Source organism: Ornithodoros turicata, chromosome 9 (genome assembly GCF_037126465.1).
Source record: "Ornithodoros turicata isolate Travis chromosome 9, ASM3712646v1, whole genome shotgun sequence".
NCBI classification, from domain to species: Eukaryota; Metazoa; Arthropoda; class Arachnida; order Ixodida; family Argasidae; genus Ornithodoros; species Ornithodoros turicata.
This window is the reverse complement of record NC_088209.1, coordinates 37,647,730-37,671,082: the sequence shown is the minus strand read 5'-3', so window position 1 is coordinate 37,671,082 and position 23,353 is coordinate 37,647,730. Positions and strand designations below refer to the sequence as shown.

The 23,353-nt window shown below is 47.2% G+C and overlaps 1 protein-coding gene across 2 annotated transcripts in view; it reads left to right on the top strand.

The window, feature by feature from the left end:
- The window catches only part of LOC135368822 (tRNA methyltransferase 10 homolog B-like), a 245,823-nt gene that overhangs the window by 5,189 nt on the left and 217,281 nt on the right, over nucleotides 1-23,353 (top strand). For both annotated transcript variants that reach the window (XM_064602348.1, XM_064602351.1), the window contains exon 5: nucleotides 16-168. In XM_064602348.1, coding sequence (XP_064458418.1) covers nucleotides 16-168 — 153 coding nt within the window. The remainder of the gene's footprint in view (nucleotides 1-15; nucleotides 169-23,353) is intronic.

The window sequence follows — 23,353 nt, the reverse complement described above, 5'->3', positions numbered from 1 at the left end:
TTGTCACACCCACAGGAGCTGAACAAATTGTCATCGCAACTGCGTCGACTGTACGGTTCAAATCGTCACAGCGAGAAACCTCTGCATTTGTACTTCACAAACTTCTCACCTTCGGGCCGTCTCTACAACATGTGCATCACAAAACATGAGGGCTTCAAAGACTATATTGTGAGTATGATGCTATATTTCCACATTTCAAGGTACCAAGCACATCAGTGTTGGCTACTGATGCTAACCTGATATGGCGGCCACTTTTGTTCATTCCACTTTTCATAATTGAGTGACAATACGTTTGTGTACTTGGGATGGTGTGATACTAAGGGAACTGTAATCTGACAGGTTTAATGTCACTCCTACCGTCTGGTTGCAACAACACACAGACTCATGCAGATATTTTCAGGGGACATTGAGTCCTCCTCGGAAGTAAATTTTGTGATCATCACGTATTTTGCAAACTTAAAATCCTGCGAAATATTGTGACAATACTATTGGAAAGGTACGGGAATTCTAGTTTGCAATGAATGCGCTTCGTGAAGTTGAAGTGACTTGCTGAGTGTAATTTATTGTAGACTGTTCTGCAGTTAATATTGTTCCTACACATGTAGACATATTTTCCTACTCAGATGCAACATGGCACTACATGACAGTTCGACATGGTAACAAGTTGACCTGCAATGCATACATCTTTGTTTTTCCAGTGCTTGCACGAGTACTTTGAGGTACATATGGGAAGTTCAACAGTACCTTTATTGAAATGACGACCAGCGGGCAGTGTCATTGACAGGGGCGATACTCTACCCCATTACTGGCAGTAATAATGAGTCTTCTCATAGTGTGGACCGAAGTCCTATGGTGTCCAAAAACTTCAGAAGTGTTTTGAGGGCAGAGCGTTGGTGAGTTGAACTTTGCCATGGACCAAGCAATTTTGACATAGTGCGAGGGCGAGAGAATACAGCTGATTTAGATACACTAAAAGTGTGGATCTGAAAGGTCGTTAATGTGGGCAATGAAGAAGAGTGTGCTCTAGATCTTCCAGATCACCGCGGTTACGGCACATAGGAGAGTTGACTTGTGGCAAGTGGCAACTCCGCTGAGCTGTAAAAGACACATTGAGTCACATCCGACGAATTAATGTGACGATAGGTGTTTCGTGTCATCCGGAAAGCGAGCGTTGGATCAACTCGTGCAAGCACAGATGAGGGAGGATGTCGTACGAGAAACATTTGCTTCACGGTTGCCTCATAGGCGTTGACATATGACCTTCGCATTCCAGAATCTCGCAATCTCTGTGCTCACAGCAAAGCTGCAACAACATCTGGCCTTTCAATACTTGGCAGTAGTGACTGTGAGGAAATTGTAGCTGCAGCACAGTTAAGTCGCCGTGTTTTCTGCGAAATATCGCGGAATGCGGAATAAATTGCGGAATCCTTTGTCCAGCACGGGATTTCGTGGTATCCCTTTTTTTTAAGGGGTGTGCGGATATTTTCGAGTTGCCGTATTCGAGTCAAATATCAACCGCTCGAAGTGTCAGTTCATTTGCGAATCGAATGCCCAATATTCGGATATCAGAATACCTGACAATTTGCAGAATATGAACGGCACCTCCCGAAAGTGGGCTTCACCTGACGCTTCCCTGCTTGAGGTGAAGCTTACTTTACGAAATTGCAAAATTGCTACAGGACCAACACAGACAGATTGTAGTTTAGCTTAAGATAACGTTACCCCCAAGTCTATTGTGCATACTCCGCCTGAGGAAGGGGCGGCGTCCCTCCTGTGTGCAGTTTAGCGGTGGCAGTGGGAGATTCTGATTTGATGTTTGGGAGTTTGCCTTTAAAGTCTCTTAAATAACGCCTACAGCCCAGAAAGAAAAAGGGTGTCCCAAAGATGTAACTTCCACCGGGCATGTATTGAAAGCTCCTTCCTATAATCTTCCTATAAAGTTCCTATAAACTCTGCAGATGCCGAAAGATCTTTCAGCAGGCATGAAATTATTGCAGGCGACAGACGGCATTCTTTGTCAGAGGCGAACACAAGATATCATGTGTGTAATACTGAGGCACAACAGTGCTTTGAATCTGTAATTTTCTAAAATATTTTTTTTGGTCCCACATTATCTAAGAAAATAAAATGTTCCCAGCAGCCGCGGAAAAATCGCGAAATTTACAAGTCAGTGCCGCAGAATCTTGAATTTGCTGAGGGAGAAAACCAGGGGCCTTAAGCATGGTTGTAGCATAACGGGTGAACATACCAGTGCGACGCGTCCCCACTGCTGACCTTTCTACCTTTTGTGGCTTTCCTTAGTGCAGGAAGAAAATAATTAACTAGCCTCAACACTCATGCTGTCTCTCTGGGAATTACTTTCTGTAAATTTTCTTTCCTGTTGTCGAGGAGGATCGAGTTGCGTCAGTGCTGTGGTGACATGAAGCGGAGAGTACAAGAGTTCCAGTACTCCAGTTTATTCAACAATAAATTGACTTTTTGGGGTCCAGAGTACTCAGGGTTCAGGTGATCCAGAGAACTGATAATGTGTTCCTAAACCGCTGACTTCCCAATTCTGAGGTATCAGAAGCTCATTGGAGCAGCGTATCTATAACAATTTTAGATCGAGTGATTCACAAAGGTCTCCCGTATAGTTGAAGCTCTCCGGGCATTTTTGGGCACCAATTTGGTGGACCTTGTGGAAATGGTCTACAATTAAATGTGCACTGATAAAGAAGCCATATGACATGCAACCCACACAATCAGATGATGCACTGGAAACAGCCCGGAATAAAGCACTACCTATGAGGGTTGCAAACAGCTTGTCGTTGTTGGCCTTGCAGTTGTGGCCTGTGCCATGATCGCAGCTGGAAGGGGAGATAATGAGGACATGGGGGATAGGGGCAGTTAAGATCGATTGAAGGTTCTCCCAATTCGCATGTTCAAGCGATTACATGTTATAAGAGCTAGCTGTGAGAAGGTCAAAACTCATAGCACACATGGATGCAGCAGTAGAGCAATGAGGCACTCATGGATGGTAGAGCGCAAAACGGTAGCGAAGGAACGGTGGAAAAGATGGGAAAGAACGAAGTGAGGAAAGTTGGATTAGAATGCCCCAAAGCAAGAGAGAAGGAAGGATGAAGAGGTGTGCGGATTGATGCATCGCGCTGGCATCACTGCAAACTGACGGTACCAACTAGCCCAGTTTCTCGTTCTCAGGCACTGAGTTGAACGATGGGATGAGGAATGCGTTTACTCGGGCGTCGTCGTTGCAAACTCCGCCCTCCGAAAGCCACTGACCTCCTGGACCTGGTCATGGGGGCTTACATATGAACGGCGTATGAAAGTGACGATGGGGTGGAAGATGGATATGTGAATGAAGCTGATGCCCGCTGCTCTGTTGCAATGGAGTGGGGGTCCTGAACCTTATCCGTGGTGCTGACACCGTCCCAACCCGACGCTCGGATGTTGAGGACAAGGCTTGCCCAGCCAACCTTCACTGTCCGATGGACGTCCGGTAAAGTCCAAACGGCTGTCCTCAGAGCATGTCCAGCGGACGTCCGACGGACACGCGTCTCGGACATAATTTTCATATCCAAAAGTGATATGTCTGTCGCACGTTTCTGGGGGCTCCACAAATCGACGTCCTTGTCCGTATATCTGAAGGATGTCCCGTCGCGGCTGCGTGAAGAAGTGTCCGAATGTTAATGAAGTATCCGAAAGTGTCTGACGACATAATACATGGAACGAACGTTGAGGCTGTTCCTTAGTGTTGCCTTCGGTAGCTTTGCCAGTGCTAAAAGAAAGAGGAACGTCGAGGACTGTACCGTGTGCAGAAAGCACTGCCGAAACTACCGAGGGTAGCACTCAGGAATAGCCTTAACGTTCGTGAAAGCGGGCCCAGGTGTCTGTTCTTTCTAGTCTTGTTTCCTCTCGCACTAATACTGCCGTCTGGACCTCCGTCTGTAGGCCACCGTCGCCTGGATTTCCCAATGGTACAACTATGGTTCTGTCTCATCCGAGTTGCCCTGACCAGCATTGGAGGCTGAGTATCTGTGAACTACTCGAGGCTTTCTTACCTCTTCAAGAAAGCCTTCCGAGTTTCACTTGGAGCCTCACGAAGTGTGTGTACCACAACATCGATTTAGAGGATATCGGGCCATTGCAAGAGCATCCACATCGTACATATATGGCGCAGAAACGAAAAACTACGTTGATTGTCTTTTTCATTAAAGGAGCACTGAGGTGAACCCCAAAATAGGTTTGCTATTTGGCTGCGGCGTGTTCTTCAACGAAGGAGATACTGCAAAAGAACGACGGGCGCACATGACCTCTGTTCCGCACATTTTCAAAAATCCTCCACTCTTGGAAAGAGAGCATTGGGGAATGAGGGCACGCGTGGCGTCCCGTCACGTGACTCGTGACGTAGACTGGCGCGGCTCATACAGGCCTAAGCAGCGAGTGAGCTGGGGAGTAAAGCAACAAAGAAGGAAAGCACGGGGGCTTCGACGTCACGCGTGGATCGTGTCGGCCGTTCGCGTCTGCTTTCTCCGACTGCTTTTCGTATATTTTGATTGCGCAGTGACAACAGTACACCGCTGAGCGAAAATATATTGCATGGTGTCTCCTGATGAACAGCTTTACAGAATGAGGCAGGGTTTCGAACCTCAACAACGTTTACTTCGTCCATATGCGGCACACTGACTATGTGGTGGACTCCACGCGCGCTGTCAACTCTTGGGATTCGCGCTCAGGATATAGAGGGAGATTCCTATACAGCCCCAGAGGGCGCTGAGGATACCACCTTCACTGCATTCGAATGTCTGTACGAGTTCGATGCAGGGCTTAACGAACTACCTCTTTACGGATGTTGGACCGTGATGTCCTTCGAAAGCCCCGTGGGAGACATCTGTCTTGACGTCATCGCGACGTCATATTGACGCCATCGTGAAGTTTCTGATCTTACGTGTTTGGCGACAATGCTCCATCACCTTTTGCCCAGGTTCTCAGCTGAATAAGACGTGCCTCTTTGTCGTGGCCAGGAGGACAGTATTGGGCCTGACATGACTTATGCCCAGGTTTGCTCCCGGCTGCTTCTCGAGCCGCTGCTTCTGCCTTCGATACCAGGTCACAGTTTTATTGGTGGCGCAGCCCATCTTACTTCACTCCTTTGTCAGAATGCAACCGTGGCCGTATATGGGGCATCAGAAACTAGTTTTCGTCATCTGTTTTCATAGTGAAAAATAACGATGGCAGTAGGGCACTCAATACGTCAGGTAATAGACATGGATATAGACGCGGCAACGCCGCGTCTATCGCCACGTAGCTGTAACGAGATGACAGAGCCAAGAGCCCAGGAGCTAACAGAACCGTAGAGGTCTCAGGGTAAAAATAAATAAATATTGTAACCCTCGTCGCTGTTTACACGTTTTATTCGGTCACAGCTGCCTAATAACACAGTCACTGTTAACCTTTTGCCGTATTTAATGCTGTGCTTTTGTTGTACAGAGAAGCGCATCGCCCGTTGTTAATTTGGTGCCTGTGTACCGTGAATTAGTGCAGCTGCCGGACCATTCCACTTTGACAGGACGACCCCACGTGCATAATTACACCATATTAGCGATGCGCCATCATGCATAAAGGGGTATCTTTTATAGCGGACATCCGAGAAACGTCCGCATCAGGAAGGAAACTTCACTTCCCTTTCGTAGCTCAGAGTAACGTATCCGCACTTTACGAGATGGTGGTCATTTGTTGGGGCCATACAAGGAAATGTGCGTCTATGGCAATCACGCTGAAAGTAGCTGGATATGCAATCCCAAGACAATGAGACAGCCGCGTGCGGAATTATAAGGCATGTTACACAACGATGTCACGACAAATCGTCTCGTTTGCAGGCTCGTGTATTGCGTGCGCGTGCGAACACGCCAACGACGCGGCCATGACTATGCCTGTCTTAATTGCTGCAGACATATGCAGGGGTTGTGAATTCGAACGGCGGTCGAGGACGTTTGTAACTTGAAGGGACTGGTAAAACCGGTAACCGCGTGGAGTTTAATGCACTGCTTGTAATATTGTACTTCACCCATATTCAGTACACAAAGCCATTCTTATTTTCGGAACACGTGGCTTTTGTAATAACGTTTACCAAAAGCGTCTCTCCGAAGCTCGGTAAGCAGAGCGCGTCGTCAAGCGGATAATTTTCCTGCGGAGGAGCAGGCAGTTACCATGGCAACAGATATGCCTCGCGGCGTCGTCCTCTGCGATAATACGTATTTGTGAGGACTGAGGGAGAGAGTGAAGGCGCCTCCCTCCCAGTGTCAGATATTCGGCGTTTAAAAAAACTTTCAAACGCGGGAACGCATCATCAGAGGACCTTGTGTGGTATACTCTTCGGGAGATAAATCCCACCATCATCAACATTATTCCTCCAGTAATGTTGGATTCTCCCTTTAATGATCACGTCGTCATCCACGCTGCACCGTGTACATCGACCGACCACTGCGGTGTCGCTCGCAACAACGATCTTAGTTTTTTTTTTTTTTTTACATTTCAAATGATAGTGTTATTACTGTTAGCTTGCTGCTAATAAAGCAAGCGTGCTGACGGCATAGATCGAAGGCGACAAAATCCCCGGAGCATAGGGACGACAAGTGTTCATGGGTGTTCTTCTTGTCGTCAGTGTGTCTTTGGTATCTTTTTGTTTGTTTGTTTGTTTGTTTTCGTTTTGGATTAGCTCTCGAGTTGTCCAATGTTTGTCTTCTCTAATCGCGGATGACTTCCTTTTACCGGAATCGCAGCTGTAAGGTTTGGTTCGCATCTGTTTGGTAAAAGAAAAAAAAAGGAAATAGAGAAAATGAAGAAGAAGAAAAAGAAAAGGAAAGTAAGGAAAAGGAGAGCGCGGCGCTTGTGAAGAGGACCGGCTGTAAGTTTTCCTGGCAAGGGCACCGGTATGCACACATATTTCAGCCAAGCTTTCACATTCGTCTGCCTGCTATTAGATCGATGAAAATCTGGGAACTTCGCGGACTTGTCCAGGTGCGAAAAACTTGATGGACGGTCGGTGACGCAGATAAATTTATGGGTGTGCATTCGGCGATGCCGCCTGGGGAAAACGAAGATTTTCATGTTGGGCACATTCTGAAACTGGCCGAATAAAACGGTGCTGATTTCAGCGCGTTGTATAGCTGCAACTGTTACCCACGAAGGTATTATAGGTGAAATTGGTGGAAACGATCGAAGGTCGTCCACCAGGTTAAACAACGGCTTCAACGCAATCTTTCGCGCACAGCTTCATTAGCTCCGTGATTGTCTTCCAGTCTCGCATCAGTGGAGTAAGACGTGAAAGGGTAGGCAGGCACCATAACAGCAGAGGTGCGGACTGGTGGATCCGCGCGGATATTTCAATCAATCGGTCGACTTTATTTTGTCAATATCAAGTAAAGATACCGAGAACTGCCGAAAAGCAGCACAATCTTGAAGCTTGACAACGGCATAATCCCGATCATTTCATCATATGGTCATTTCGTACGTCTCATTGACCCCCCCCTGCAGGACTTCACTCTTGCCTGCCATTGCAATAGTGCTGAAGAGTCACTTCTCCATCGTCTTCGAATGAATGTTGCACGCACATCCTCACTCCTGTATAAAATGCGCCAGACGAACTCCCCCAATTGCACAACTTGTTGCGTGGAAGCCGACATTAAGCACTACCTATTACCCTGCAGCCGGTATATCTCTCAAAGACTCATCCTCCAACGCCACTTGCGACAACTTGCCTACCCTAACGTCTCTTTGGCCACCCTGCTCGGCCCGGTCCTGCACAACCAGGGGGCGGTTACGACTACCCTCTTGAGCTTTCTTCGTGTAACCGGCCTCTCGACCAGCCTCTAAGGCCCCCTTTGTGTGTGTCTGGTTTTCGTTTTGTTTTGTCTTCGTCTTTTTCTTAAAGTAATAGCAAGTCGGCCTACGCCTGACTAACCTTTGCTCCCTTTCTTTTTTAAATAAACGTATACCCCCACCCCTCGCAACAGTGCAATATCCGCGCGACATACTGGTTCGCGCGTAGAAATATAACGCGTTGCAATCCACGCGGATTAAGTGCGCTTAAAACCGCGCGCCTCTGCGGTAGGCGCGGCTATCCACACTCTATCCACAAATGCGCTTCGGTGTCTCCGGCGGCGTCCCCTAGGCGGAGCCACAAGGGAGAGCGCGCGCTGAGTTCGAAATGACGTCGAAGTGTGCCCCCCTTTGCATTGCTGTTCTTTTAACTGCTCTTATTCGACAACTGTTGATGACTTAGGCCAGGTTTCACCAACGCTGGTGAACTTTGAACCGAGATGAACGTTAGTTGGTGACGTGATGAATGTTTCGGTGGCCATTACTCCCATTAGCGAAGCAGAGTTAAGCGTTAAATTCGAGTTAAGGGACCGTTAATCTCGGTTCATATGTTACACGGCGTTTTCTTTTCTTCTTTTTTTTTTCATACAAATACAGTCACCTCGTTTGTGCGGATATACTCAGTATCCGCGCGGATGCAGATGTACCTGTTTCGACTAGCGCAGTTGTGGTCGCCGATCTACATGCGCGGGTACCACCTGGATGCCGTCAATGTTATCCGCGCTCACCCCTATGAGTGGTTATACAGTCAAAATCCTTTATAGCGAACACCATTATAACGAAAATACCACTACAGCAAATTTTTTTTGCGGTCCCGCTGGAGCCCTAGAGGTCAAATAATGGACATCTTTTTTAACGAAAATACCTTTACTGCAAATTTTTTTTGCTGTCCCCCGAGTTTCGTTGTAAAGGAGTTTGACTGTACATGAAAACAGCGACACATCCAACCAGACGACATGTCCCCTTGCAGCTCGCTGTCGCTGGTACCGGGCTAGTCTTAAAGTGAAAAGCAATGAAATCTGAACTGGTTGGGTCTCCAAGAAATTTGAAATGGATCTCCTTCGAATGTCCATCGAGGTTCCCCTTTTCTCTGTTTTTGAGTGTTTCGTGTTACGTTTTCACTGACTTCTGCCCATAGCTGAGGCACCTCCAATATGGAGTTCATCCATCAGCTATACAGTGTCTACGTCATTTTATCGTTCCCTTTTGTATTGAGCTCATCCAGACTATTCCAGAGATAGGAACCAAGAGTACGCCAAGAAAAGTGCTGACATGAATTACAAGAACAGTGCATGTCCGTCCTTGCACGACTCTTGTGCCCCTGCTTCTTTAGTGTTCCTGGGCTGTGTAGTTCCACGTAGCTTCACTGGAAGAGGATGCCAACACTGGGATACGCGCTTTCCCATTGCAATGTCTGCAATCAACGCATGTAAAATAGAAATGATACATCACCTGGAAACAATGCCTGATCGCTTTGGCGTGACGTAACCTTTAAGAGTCCGCCAATGGCGACCGTGTTTTCAGCGGCCGTAGCTATGGCCGTGCAGGGCTCTAGTCTGTACCTGTCCTAAAGTGCCTGTCAAATCCTGCCAATAAAATTTTGCAGGCAATGGGGGAAACCGTAGGACCTATTGGGGTGCCACCTTTTTGCACGAACAGATTGTCCTCCTCCTTGATGATTGTAGAAGACAAGTGGACACGTTGTCACCGTAATCTCCGCATAGACCTCTACCCGAGAAACGTCATCATGAGATTGGTAGACAGGCTGAAACCGAAACAAATCGGAAGCGGAGGGCTGGGTTCCACGAATGGGCACTTATTGGCTGCCTCCTACTGAAAGAAAAGTAGGACCGAAGGTCGCATCCCTTTCCGGGACCATCGGAATCCCTTCAAGACCGTGGCTTGCGGGCGCGACCTTGTTTGCACCTAGCTTCGAGCGTAGTTCAACTCTACCAAATTGGTGGCGCTGTCGAACACTATGACGTCATTTGTTTACAAACAGGGAGAAGTCTATTGTTTTCGGACCGAACGGGGTCACAACACTCGATCGCATCTGGCGCTGATGTTAACAGAGCGTCTTGCTGACTAGAATAAAGCAGGTCCTCCATACACGTTTATACAAAACATATTCACACTGGCAGTGTTCTCGCGTCGCAACTGAATAGTTGCGAGTTCTCTATCGCACCCGAGTAGTTCAACCTGGCACACGAAACTCTTATACAATTTGCTACGCTGTAAATACAATTTCCCGAACACTTATACAGCCGGTAGTTAGCGAGGTGAGGAATTCATTCCGGCGTACATTCAAAAGGGGCTGCCTTTGACAGAGCACTCCGCGATGAAAGCCTTCACTTTCGCACCGCTGCTGCATCATTCCAGGTCTTCTGAAAGAGCTTTGATACGACGATCTCTGTCGCCGACATCGTCAGGGCTGATAATTGATGAAATATGGGAGCGCGAGAGTTAGGTTTGCGGTTGCGAATTGGGATGTCATCTCGGGCATGGGATTCAGAAGAGTTTGTCGAGTTGTCGAACAGTGACACGTATATGCGAGTTGTCAGTCGCATAATTTCCTGATTAATCATTCGTCCAACGTGGTGGTGTAGTCTTATGCGATAATTACTTTGGTCCAGTGCTAGATGCGATGAATGATTGTAAATTAATTAATGGGGATTTCTCGTTTTATGACGTGACAGATGAGCCATAGCGTCGGCGAATGACCCACCACATCAAAACGTGGTTCTCATGAAACTTTTTATAGCTGTCGTCACGTTACGGAAACCTGAACGACAAAAGGAAGCATAATATACTCACGGTTACCTAAAACTCCCTTTTTCGATGGAATCCGATACGTAACGCTGACCGTATAAGTAACACGCACATTTCTGCCTTTCCATCAACCTGAACGGCAAAAGGAAATGCATACTCACGGTTACCTAAAACTCCCATTTTCGATGGAATCCGATACGTAGCCCTGACCGTAAGTAACACGCACATTTCTGCCTTTCCGTCAAGACCTTCTCTACTCTGCGCTCTCTAAATTACGTTCCTTCGTCTTTGCCTAACGCTCTTGGAACGTGACTCGTTTTTTTTTCTCCCTCTTTCCGTTGGTTTACTTGTCGGATGGACCAGAGCAGTCTCTCAATCGGCTTTGCTAAGAAAAGCGCTCGTCTGACACGCGAGCTTTGCACGCCCGTCGCCCATTTACTATACGACCACGGGGCATGCTGGGGGCTCCAGATAGATGGGATTACAGGTGGCTGCGGGAGGGGTTGGAAATCTGGCAAACAAGATTTTACCGCCATCGAGTCGTTACCGATGGTCTCGCAGCTATTCCTGGAAACCTACGTGTGGTACGTGAAATATTAGGGATGTTTGAGAAATCCTATCAGAGCGCGGCATAGATTCAACGTCAAGAACCCTCGCCATTTACTGGAACTACCACGTTATGTTGTGAGCAGAAACTCAGTTTTGTACGCGCTCATCTGTACGAGCATTATTGGATCCTCAGAACGGTGCCCAGAGAACTCGGGAGAGCACGTGGGCAGCATATAATGAGAAGTAAGAAAAGCGACCAAGTCGCGCGCACCTTTGGGGGAAATTTCGGGAATTTCACTACCTGCGTAACGCAGCGTAGGTATCGTTAGGTTATACGGGAGAGTGTTTAGTTTCAATGGAAAGGGAGAAGGAAAAAAAATACGCAGGAACGCTTGCTAAATTTGTTTGTACGCTAAATTTGTTTGTATGCTAAAACGCTTTGGGAATTAGGGGAGAAATTAGAAACATCGACCTGGCTTATCTGTCCGGCATTGTGTGCATTTCTAGAAATTCTTGTCTTGGTTGACAGCGTCTTTGTTATGCGTGGTACGAACCCACTATATAGTAGATCACACTATAGGGACGAACTAGCCTAAATCAGTGATGACCCACACTCTTTGGGGAAAAAGGAGTGAATTAGGGAGCACGTACAAGTTTTAATCCCCTAGATTCAGCAATTTTAATCCCCATCTTTGCCCCCTGACCCTGAAATTTACCCTCGAGCACTGCAAGTATTCCCTTTAGCTTTGTATAAACGTCCGTTGCATTCAGCACGCGCGTGCAATTTTCGCGGGAATGCATCTAGTGCAAAAGAACTGAAACTACTACTTTTTTTTCTTTTTTTTTTTTTCAAACTTTGTCTTCCCGTAGGGTTTCTGCTTAGCTGGCTTCAGTCTGCTTTGCTGACTTCAGTCATCCAGCATTGATCCTCGCAATTTACTCGGCTGCAGCGTATAGGTTACTGTTCCCGTGCTGCCCTAAATTGGAACGGTCTTCGGGCTCGTACGCAAATACAGACGCAGCTTTGTGATACCGTTGCCGCGTTTCCTATTTGAGGATGATTATGCGCCGCCCCGCAGGGGTTTGATCGGGCTTAGAAAATGAAGTCTTTTTTTTTTTTTCCCCTCTCTTCTTGCTCGTCTGTGCTGAGTAGTCCGGAGCCTTTTGTCAGTGCTACATCATCTTGGCGATTTCTGCTTTCCTTTGAAGTTTCTCGTAACCCATCACAAAAGGACGGATTAATATGGGGGACTTCGGGACGTCTGCGCATGTTGGTTCCTTGAGAAGTCTTTAAGCCGCAGTCCTGGCGCAGGAAAAAAAAAAAACAAAGAAAATAAAACTAAATACTACGAAATTGTTGGGATGAGGAATGATGGTAGAAACAGGAAGAAAAATTTGCCGCATCTTTGGGCTTTGTGCCAAACGAGTTTGAATGTATTAGTTTTATGGGGCCGGTCCCGTGACCATACCACGTGACCACGTCACGTTGTGGTTGGCCCGATAAAGCCACGGAGCGACGTACGCGGTGGTCGGCGCTATAAAGAGAGGGAGGGAGAAAAAAAGGGGCAACGTAAGTCACGACAGGGACGGACTGGCTACCACAGTACCTCTGCACTAGGTTACCTATGCGCCGTTGGGCTACTTGGAATGGGTTCCTAGAGAGCACACATGTTGGGCGTTATCTATATGCTGAGAGCATTGCTTCCGTGCTCGGCAACGTAGAAGACGCTCAGCGTACTCATTCGTAAGCGTAAATATTGTCAGTTTGCTGTTGCATATCATTCAACTTCGTGTTCACAGGCAAGAGCAAGGGAGAGAACATTGAATGAGCGTTTAAGGGCGGGGGCACTCCCCTCTAGAGCAGAAGAGGTGTAAACACTAGAATGATTATTCGTCACTCGTACGTCGGTTATCTCAATGTCCTTGTTGAAGAGGCTCGGCTAGGGTTGCAGGACTCATTGTCAGAGCCACGTCTGTTCGGCTTCCCAGAGCTAGACGCTGTTCCAGTCAGTGAGTTCTCGTGCCGAAACGTCACCTTCGTTACGTCGTCACGTTGTGAGTGTGCACTACGTCGCAGCACTTTGTCGCAGTGGCGTATAGCCCCCCCCCCCCCCCCCCCCCCAAGATACGCCACTGCTACATCGTTCTCTGACCGAAATTGCGATGAACATGTCGACAGTCGTTTACCAAAAGTTATTTGTCGTTACGTGGCAGATTGCAACTTGCTTTGCCGAAAGAGTTGCGAACGTGGTTTCTTTGTTTCGTTTTTATTTTCAAAAGTGAAACGCATCCGTTACATGGACAACTACCGCCTGGTTAGCGGCGTGCCTTGGATGCCCAGATCCAGATATCATTTCTTCAAGACACCAGGGCGGACAGCGCTTGTTGACTTTTTGGCTTCTTGGGCTATTCGGTCAGCCATTGGACAGCCAGCTTTACACACGTCATTTTCTGGGTCCACTTCATCAACGCCACCTGGATATAGAAAAGGTTTCCTTAATGCACGTGGTGGTGGTGGTGGTGATGTTGAAAGGGCTTGCCTTAATGCACGTAGACGCATAAAGTCAGGATGTCAGCCAATCGCCGCAGACACTCTGTGGCTCCCACTGGCCGCCCCAGCGGCTGGTGTTGGCTCGTCTCCGTAGCTACGACCGCCGAAAGTACGGTCGTGATTGGCGTGCTCTTAATTGTGACGTCACGCGGTTGAAGCGACCAGGCGCTGTTTACTCAGGTCGGAACAGGTGTTGCATTGACGCGCTGCGGTCACACCTGCCTGAAATTCCGAAATTATTATACTATATAGGCAACTGTAAAAACGAAAAAACAAAAACAAAACAGAACAAATATAATAATAATAGCTGGTCCCTATCAATGCCTTTCACGGTTGCCAACTCCCGTGGTCTGGGAGGGGATCGTGATGGTGGGGGCTGTTTTTGCCTGCTCTGACTATGGGGTGCCTGAATATTAGCTCTGTGTACACGGCGGGAGATAGCTCTAACACTCTGGGAGAGGAGGAGTGGTCTTGCGAGACAGAGGGTGAGGTGGGAGCAAGCGACTAATACAATTCGCGAAAAGCCATACCCGCAAGAGTCAACAAATTGTATTAATTTTTTTTTAAATGTCTGGGGCGCCATCTTGGCAGCGCGTTAGCGCCGCATCATCGTAGCGCCGCCCGTGTTTGTGCAATGAGCGGCGCTACGACGCTACGGTGCTACCTTTTTTTTTTACATCCCCAACGACACTGAATATCCTCTGGATGCACGAATAACATCCTAACGGATTCGGACGTCCGACGGATATCTTTGGGATATCCATCGGACGTACGAATTCGTTAGGACATTATTCGTACATCCAGAGGATATTCTGTGTTGTTGGGGATGTGTTTCTCTCTATTCGTCATCGCGAAGTGGGAGAGCCGGAGGCAAGAAGCTATCGTGTCATTTTCAGCAGCTGCTTCCTTTTGTCCTAAAGTCCATGGTGTGTATGGAGCCACTATGTAAAACTTGTCCATTCATCGCATGCTTTTAGCGGAGCGAAGGAAACAGCGCGAGTGTCCGCTTTTCTGTCAGCCGGAAAGCAAGAGCCGTCCCCAATGTGAATGCGACCGCATTATTTACGATTTGGGAACGTACAAAGAAAAAAAGAAAAAAGAAAAAGAACAGCAATTTCACATTAGCTCTACGTACGCGTCTCTCCTACGTAACTGTAACAGCCGAGAAAGTTATTCGCGCATGCGCTGCTCGGGTACGCAAATGAGTGTGCGCTGCACTTTTGATCGTCTCTCTGTTTACCGTCGTTTCCCACCCGCGCTGTATTTCACTCGGTTCCCGTTATCTGCCCACACGTACCTGCGTCGTGTTGTACTTGTCCGCGCTAATGAGCGTTTAATACCCCCAGGGGGAAGCTCCTCTCCAGTGTTCGATAAATGGGTTTTCGGTTAATACCAGCGCTGTGGGATTTCCACGTAAAGAGCCGCATAGAAATATGTTTGCCTGGTGCGTCTGTACGCCTTGTGATTGCTGTATCTCTCTTGCCACACGTTAAGTCATGCGTGGGTGCGTGCGTTGTCTGTATGCTTCCACTCCTCCATTTCCGTCCCACGCATATACAGGGTGGTCCACCAACCATGATAGAAATTCATAGTAAAAAAACGTAGGCCCCGGAGTGATATGCGGTCAATGGATTTTTTTTTTCTGCCAATAACTTTTGCCACATATTGGTAACATTTTTATTTCATTTCAATTGACGGAAAGTTCATTTCTTGAATCGAACTCCGAAATTTTCCGAGGCAACCTAACGTTTTCTTTGCGGAAATGGGTTCCCCGTGGTCATTTTACTCAGTATAGTACATAATCTAACTCGTAATGCAATGGCAGTTGCCGAAATAAATTCGCCGAAAATCCGTGGAAATGAGCCCTTGGCTCCGCCTCTTTTTTGACGGCTCGTAGTTTCAGCGCAAAGCTGCGAAGGAAGGAGGTTACATTGACACGCCACACGAGGGGGGAAAGGTTTACAAGCCTTACCCACGGAACAAACACGCACAGTGAGTGCGGGAATCAGAGCAATCTTATCAAAAATGAGGTCACCCGACGGCTTGTAACCCTTTCCCCCCTCGTGTGTCGTGTCAATGTAGCCTCCTTCCTTCGCAGCTTTGTACATGACGTTGACCGCACGCGCTTACGTCGCAGCAGAAATCCATGACGTCTATCGCATCTTCCGCTGGAGTATTCTGGGAAGAATCGCTCGTACGAATGACAGGAAAAGCGTCACAGATCAATTAACCCTAACCTGATCTGGGCTGTCTCTTTAAGGGTTCACCTCAATGTTCCCCCGCTTTATCGCTCACGTTGATTTTTTTCTTCTTTTCTTTCTTGTTCTCTTCAAAATCGTTTGCTTCCTGTATTGAGACAAAACCGTTCCATTAAAGGTGACATCGGTCAGTTCATTTGGGCAGTTCATGCGACCTCGTTCCGGTGGAACTAATGGCGAAGAGCTTGAAAGTGGCGTGCACCTCCATTATCGAAACGGCACTAGCTACAGAGTGCCCGGTGTGGTCCGCGCACCGACTGCGCTGGTGCCAGCAGAAATCTCAATGCGTTTTCCGGGTCGCAGGTCTCTCGGCGATAAAGCCTTTTCGTGTCACGCGTCGTTTGCCGGTAAAGCCTTCCTTGGGTGAGATAAAACATTCAAGGCACGTTAGTCTAAATGCGTTTCTTGCAGAGAACGCGCTCGCGTTTTTGAGCGTTGCGTTTACATCTGCTGCAGGACTGCGGGAAAGGAACGTTTAAAAAAGAAATCGCATTTGTACTAATTATCGCCCCCCCCCCCCCCTTTCATGGCTCGCGCGCTGGCTTACTTATCCACACTTATCATGGAGTGTAATAAAACAATGGAGCTTTCCTCGTTTATTATGCGCAACCTGTCATGTAGGAGTGTACATTTCTTCGGGTCTCCCATATGAAAGCATGTGCTTAATAAACGCGTAGAAAGCTTTTTTTTTTAATATTCCTGTGCTGCACTTGTCATTGTAAGGTTCAATGTGATGTTTCGTGGGGGAAAGTAAGCACGCAAAGTGTTGCAGAATAGTAGTACCAACAGAAGTACGAACACAGCAGTTGAGCGGAGCAATGCCCAGTTGCATGTTTCGAAGCGTGTGGGTTCGTCCCCCACTGTTGTTGCCTTTATCCGATTATTTGTCTCATTAGTCTCGAAATATCGCGGACCTGACTCTGTCTATTAGTGTGTAATACGAATCACCAAATAATGGCCGTTCACTGTCAACACGTGCTCCATTGAGCGTAACGCCTTCCATCTTCATACATGGTGTGGGCGTCGATTCCGAGCAATCCGGATTTTAAAAAAAGAAGGATTGTATCTGACACGGAAAATATAAATCTGAATTCAGATTGATTTCATTGGCCTGCACAGAATTAAGTTCGATCTTGATTTGGACCGGAGTTATTGCCGTCCGTAAAGTGGACATTTTATTTGAATGCGACTTGTGCCATGGATGGATGGATGGATAGATGTAGCGTGGTGCCCCATAATGGGCCTCTTTGCAACGAGGGTCCAGCATGAACAATTTGCCGACGGGCCCACATGACTGACGTCTGCTGCCTGGGATGGCCGCTGTATGGGGCCTCCGCGAAGCGTGCTTTGCCTGCGTAGCACGCTTGCTGTGCGGTAAAGCCTACTTTACACTTTCTATTCGGAGATGCTTTTTCTGTAGCGGCCACTATGGTAGAACTTGACAAAAACGTAGAGAACTCCGACTTAACATAACAAAAAAAAAAAAAACAAGGTTTACTCAGACGTTTCGTCCGTCATGCGACGGACATCATCAGTGCCAAACTGAATGAGAGATTACACAACCGGTCGCTGTTTAAGGAGATGGGAGTATTGTTCGGGAAGGGGGACACGGTTTTTGTTACAAACCGAGGGGTCACCGCGTATGTGCCAAGACTCTAGAAGCTTTTTGGGTCCCCATCTTTGTTATGTTAGGTCGGAGTTCTCTACTTTTTTGTCTAGTTATGTCGTCTCCCCGGCTTTTGGAGTATTTTTGCGACTATGGTAGAAGCTTAGCGAGCTACGAAGGAAAAATGAAACGGGTTTTTCTTGCTGAGCGCCCATCATTTTCCAACCTTTAGCTGTTTATTTTGATTTTTCGAAAGGTTTATTTTTGGCATTTTCCCGAATTACGTTTCGCTTGTGGCTATATGCTGCCCGGCCTAGTGTTCTTTCACGAATATTCCGTTTGGGTGTTCCACCTTGTAGAGATTATCCCTGAACTGACGAAGCATCTCATTTCGTCGTCATGCACGTGCACCTATGTGAAAACAATGCGTGATGGATTATCCCGTTATCCCAGCATTTTGAATTCTAAATACAACAACAGTGAAGCATTCCACATTTATTTGGTACACAAGCTTTCACGCTTCGTTAGTGCACAAGTGTTCCATTATTTTTTGTGCGCGACGAAGCGTGATCCACCACGAGAAAAGCTCGTACCAAATAAATGTAGAAAACGTCACTGTTCTTATATATATTTTTTAGAGTGATTTTTCCCAGAGATGAGGAAGGAACTCGTTACCAGTAACGTTACTGTGCAAGAAATTTAACTAAGTTACTAACGTAGTTACAGGTAACGAAAATGAACTTGAAGTTCCTAAGGTACGTTTTAAAAGTAACGAGTTACTTTCAAGTTACTTGTTACCTAATGAACACTTTCTAGTTCTCGACCTTTCTATAATTAGTTCGGGTCTTGATCTCACAATGGGCGTTGCAAGTCGATTTATAATAGTTTGGATATACGTGAACTATACCGATCTTTGATATGGCGAAAGAAGCGTTATGTACTTCTTTAGCGAGGCATTTGATGGTTTTGATCTCGTAACAAGGTTCTTCAACGGCGCACAAAGCAGGCATTGAAAGTTTAGGTTCCATGAGTTGTCCTCAACGCACATTTCGTAGAACCGCACCAAGTTTTACTATTGCTACAGGGTGCCCTCTGTCATTATAAATACACTGTCCCTCGCCGTGGTGAACGCTACAGAATTTGTAGCGTTCACCGCGCTACAACAAGGTAGCGGTGTCCGACGCACCGTGCACGTGAGACCGGCGCGCACGTGCTGACGCCTCATTAGAGAGGGAGGACGCAGCCTGCGATGTTTGAAGATTATAGTCGAACAAAAGGAACTTGGAACTTACCCTAAGTTACTTTGAAAACGTTCGCTAAAAAGGAACGAGTTCCTGAAAAAGTTACTTGAGTTCACAAGAAACGAGTTTTGTTGAAAGTTACCGAAAAAAGCAGCTTGCTTACAGTAACGAATTACCACGAACACTGTTTTTGTCACCGCCGACGTTACTCTCCTTTTGAGCCCGTCTCTGCTATTCGAGCATTTTTGGAAAAATGCAAAAAAGAAAAGAAAAAAGCAGAAATAAACTAAAGAAAGGAAACGTGTACTCAACGTTCCACTCTGGCTGAAGCTGTTGTATGTGCCTAATGTCTCTTACCTCCACGCTCTCCTCCAGTATACCCTCCAGAAACCCTCCACTCCTTTCAAAGAGCGTGTAAGTGAATGAGGGAAGTCGACGTCACGTCGTGACGTCCGCGGTCCCGGTGCTAGGGCCGATCGGATTACTCGCGACAGAGCACGGTGCGATCGAAGCGCCGTATGGAAGTAGCAGACGATCTTTCGGTGGCCAAGTGAGAGCTCCCCTCGCGGGCGTGATGCGACGCAGGTCTGCTGACGTCACGCGAGGAGACCGGGCAGGGCCAGTGTGGCTGTTTTCGCCGGGCGGTTTTATAAGTTCGACTGCGCAGTGACCATGCGCCGAACAGCGAAAATACTGTCACAGATAATTGTCATCAAAAGGTATGTATTGAAAATATTGTTACAAAAAATATAATCACAAAATTGTTGTTTTCGTGCATAGTGGCTCCTGGTGGATTGCTTGACGCACGAATCTGGGCTTCGAGCCACGTCAAATGTCGCGTCCTTGCTCCTTTTAAAAATCGCTCTGTACGAACACGGACCCCCCCGCATTCGGTCGATGCAACAACCCGAACTGACGTTCCGCCACAGTGTTTTCGCGATCATGACCATGCAAACAACTGACACTTTGAGGCACAAACTGCACAGAACGGTCGTATATATCTTGCAATCTTTACATGTAATTGATTATTGAACGGGTGAATCAATGGCAGAGGGATGTATCGGGACTAATACTCTTGAACAGAACATTCCCGTGCAGTTCCACATCTGTCAGGCGTGTTTCCGCGCAACGTTCTTTAAAATTAATTTCGACGTCGCTCTGGTATGGATTGGTTTGGATATATTCTGGCCTTCTACACTGGATTCCTGTTTGTATTCATGAAATGACGTAAGGACGCTGAAGTGATCATTGTCCCTTTTACAAAGTTCAGCAGCTAAGTTAGATCGTGACTGCACTCACAGGTACACTTTTCACTTGTATTCCTCTATGCTGATGTAAGCAGAACTGTAATATCGCGCCATCCAGAACTCTATTATTCATTTGATTTCCATTGTGCACGGAACAAACTAGCGCTATCAAGCTTGTTCCTTCGATCGTCGTATTTTTCATTGAAATCTCGCAAAATTGGATTTGCAGGAAGGAACACCGGTACATTTCTTGCCCCAGCTCGTGTTTTTCCCCGTACACATGTAGTGAAGCTTTATAGATCGAATTGGGGGTCCGAGGCATGTGGGAAAGCGGAGCCTATCAGAATTTGAATCCTTTACGATATGGACTCGGCGGCCGCAGCTATGAAAAACTTTCGCCGTTTATGATGGGACATTAAGGGCCCATTTTCCCTGAGGACGCTCGCGACTCCTCTTTCTAAACCCCAAAAAGGCTGGTGAAACGTGAAACGCACAAAGAGGAATGTTGAAAGTTTGAAGAAACGTTCGTACTTTCAACGACTGCGGTTCTAAGTTTACTGTTAAGTATGCTGTGAATGTGCACCGTAAAACGGGTTCGTATCGAGCTGCCCAGTCCTCGTAAAACTCTGTCGTACGCGGACTACTTGCATCCTTCGACAGCGGGATTACAACCGTGGGGGGAAGCATCACTGTTTTTACTACAACGAGGACGAGGACAACGGGCGTTTTAGTAACTTCCCTCATTGTTTCCTTTACATTGCGTCCATCATTTCTGCGGTAAAATTTTTTTGTCACTCCTTATTTCGTGTTTGATATTCGGAAACATATTTTTTATTTTATTTAATCGCGCTCTTAGCCCCATGGAGGTTGTTATACTGACCCTGACCGCGAAGGATGTTCCCCAGAATACTCCAGCGGAATATGTGAAAAACGTCATCACTTTCTGCGGACACGTAAGCGCGAGTGCTTAACGTCATGCCCTTTCAGCACAGTCAACCGTGCCACTGCCGAATTTCCTGCGGCGCAGTCGCAAGATATTTCGTAGCAGACGACAAGGAAGGACGTCAAGCAGACGATGTCGTCTGCTAAGCCTGCGAATTGTCAACACAATACGCTGCAGAACTTTTGTCCAGCGGGAAGCTTTTTTAAATTCGATAGCATTATTGTGTGATATTCTGTTACGATATTCTGTCCGATATGAGCGAAACCTTACATGAGCGAAAACTCACTAGCAGCGCTGATCAACGATAGATCGCGCTACGGATCCCGCATTGGAGGAGCCCATGCGCGGCGCAGCATGGCTCGGAGCGTCGGCGGGGTGCGGGCTCACTACTGGTGACTGTGGGATCATGAGTGGCTTGTATAGGGTAAAATACCGGTTATGCCTGCAACGTTTTACTACAAAAGGTTATGGGACGACCAATGAAAAAAACCTCTCACTGAAGAACGGAAGCGGAAGAAGAAGACAAAAAGTTGCAGCTAGAGAAATGTGCCAGAAAGACTCTGGAGCGGCGACAGCGACGTCTTTTGGTTGCGGGCCTATTATACGACAACGAACTGGAGGACGCGCCAAGCATGTTGCTGCACAGTGTGAGAGGAGAGCAGCTCGAGATAATTCCTGTTGTATGTGGGAGCGGATCTTCAGTCACAACGGTAATTCGTGAGCGATCCGTTTTTCGATCGAGCGGTCCAACACCGTGCTCAGTATGTGATCGTTTGTGGTTCGCTAATGATGTGAAGAAGGTACAGGCGACGCCACGCTTAACCGTAGCGCGAGGCCTGCTTGCATGCCAGCGTCGACGCTGGGGCGAGCTGGGGTGGAGACCCTGGGGCCTTGGTACACGACCGCCCCCTCTCGACGGACGGGGACTCTGCAAGCACGCACGGATCACCTACTCCGTTACCTACTCTGCAGACACTTCAGTGATAAGAAAATCGGCATAGCAGTAAAAACATCAGTGTGCCTCTGGAGTATTTGCATCCACACAAACACGTTACTACATTCTACCTCAGCGCCACGAAACAAAATAAAAGTTTCTGTCCTAACGCATGTCATAGCGAACAGGACGCTCAAAGCAACCGTGGGTGACCGTACAGTGTTTGCATAGGCCTCAAAATTGTCATAATATTGTGCCCCTCAAGTTCGCCTTTCCGAAAACCCGCATTTAGATAAAGCGTGGTAGATAACGCACACGCGCGGTTGATGTGCCTGATGTTGGGCGAGAGCGTTTTAGTCGACACTACACAGCAGGTGATCCATCCTACTAAGCCGATTCCCCCGAGCTCATCCTGTCGAGAGGAGGCGCTCGTGTGCTACGGCCCCAGTGCCGTGTATATAAAAGGGAGTCTGGCCATTAGGCGGAGCCTAAAAGAGAGATTTATTTATTATTATTATTATATTATAATTAAATATGGTCGGCACATAATACCGACGATAACCCTTTCCATAATTTGTGTAGATAATGTAGATAATAATAATAATAATGGTGGTAATTGTGGTGGTGGTGTGAAGAATACCCTAGCATTTCAGTCACTGTGCTCATACCTCAGACACAAGTATTCTCAAACATAAGCGCCCCTTACCCTGCGGACCTCGTCTCCCTGATACAATGTTCGACATGAAATGTAGAGGGCCTAGCGAGCGCCGGCCTTCGATGTCTTCATCCAGTTGTGTTGCGTATAGGTCTGTCAATGGGATCGATCAGGTTCTAAACCCAAAGCGCTTCCTTTTACAGAGTCACGTTGAATGTGCCGCGTCTGTCGGAGGAAATTGGAGCCTCCGTTCAAGCGTAAGACATCGGAATACGTCGATGGCGCACGAATATGTATGAACGGAAGTAATTGTTTCTGCGTTCCCGTCGCTACCGCTGTTTTATTTTTTATTTTTTATTTCCCTTCCACTCTTGTTACTTAGGAAAATTGTTCTCTTGTCTCCTACACGTGGTTCTCTTTGGGGTTCATTTCTCCGAATTGAAAGTGTCGTCCGGAGCGCTTGTGCCAGCTCGTGTAAAAGAGGTCGGACTTTTTGTAACGTTTTGCCGTTCTGTCATAATGAAATTTGGACGTGAGGCAGGCAGAGGAAAATTCGCGACGAATGTTTAGTGGAAGTGACACCTTTTATTTTGTTATCCCTCAGTGAACTGCAGTGGAAGGAGCTGTAGGTCGAAACTACTACTACTACTTTTTTTTTTTTGCTTGATGTGTTTGCTCCTCTTGGCGAAGAGGTACATCGTTTCTCAGTGAGTGTACCCAAA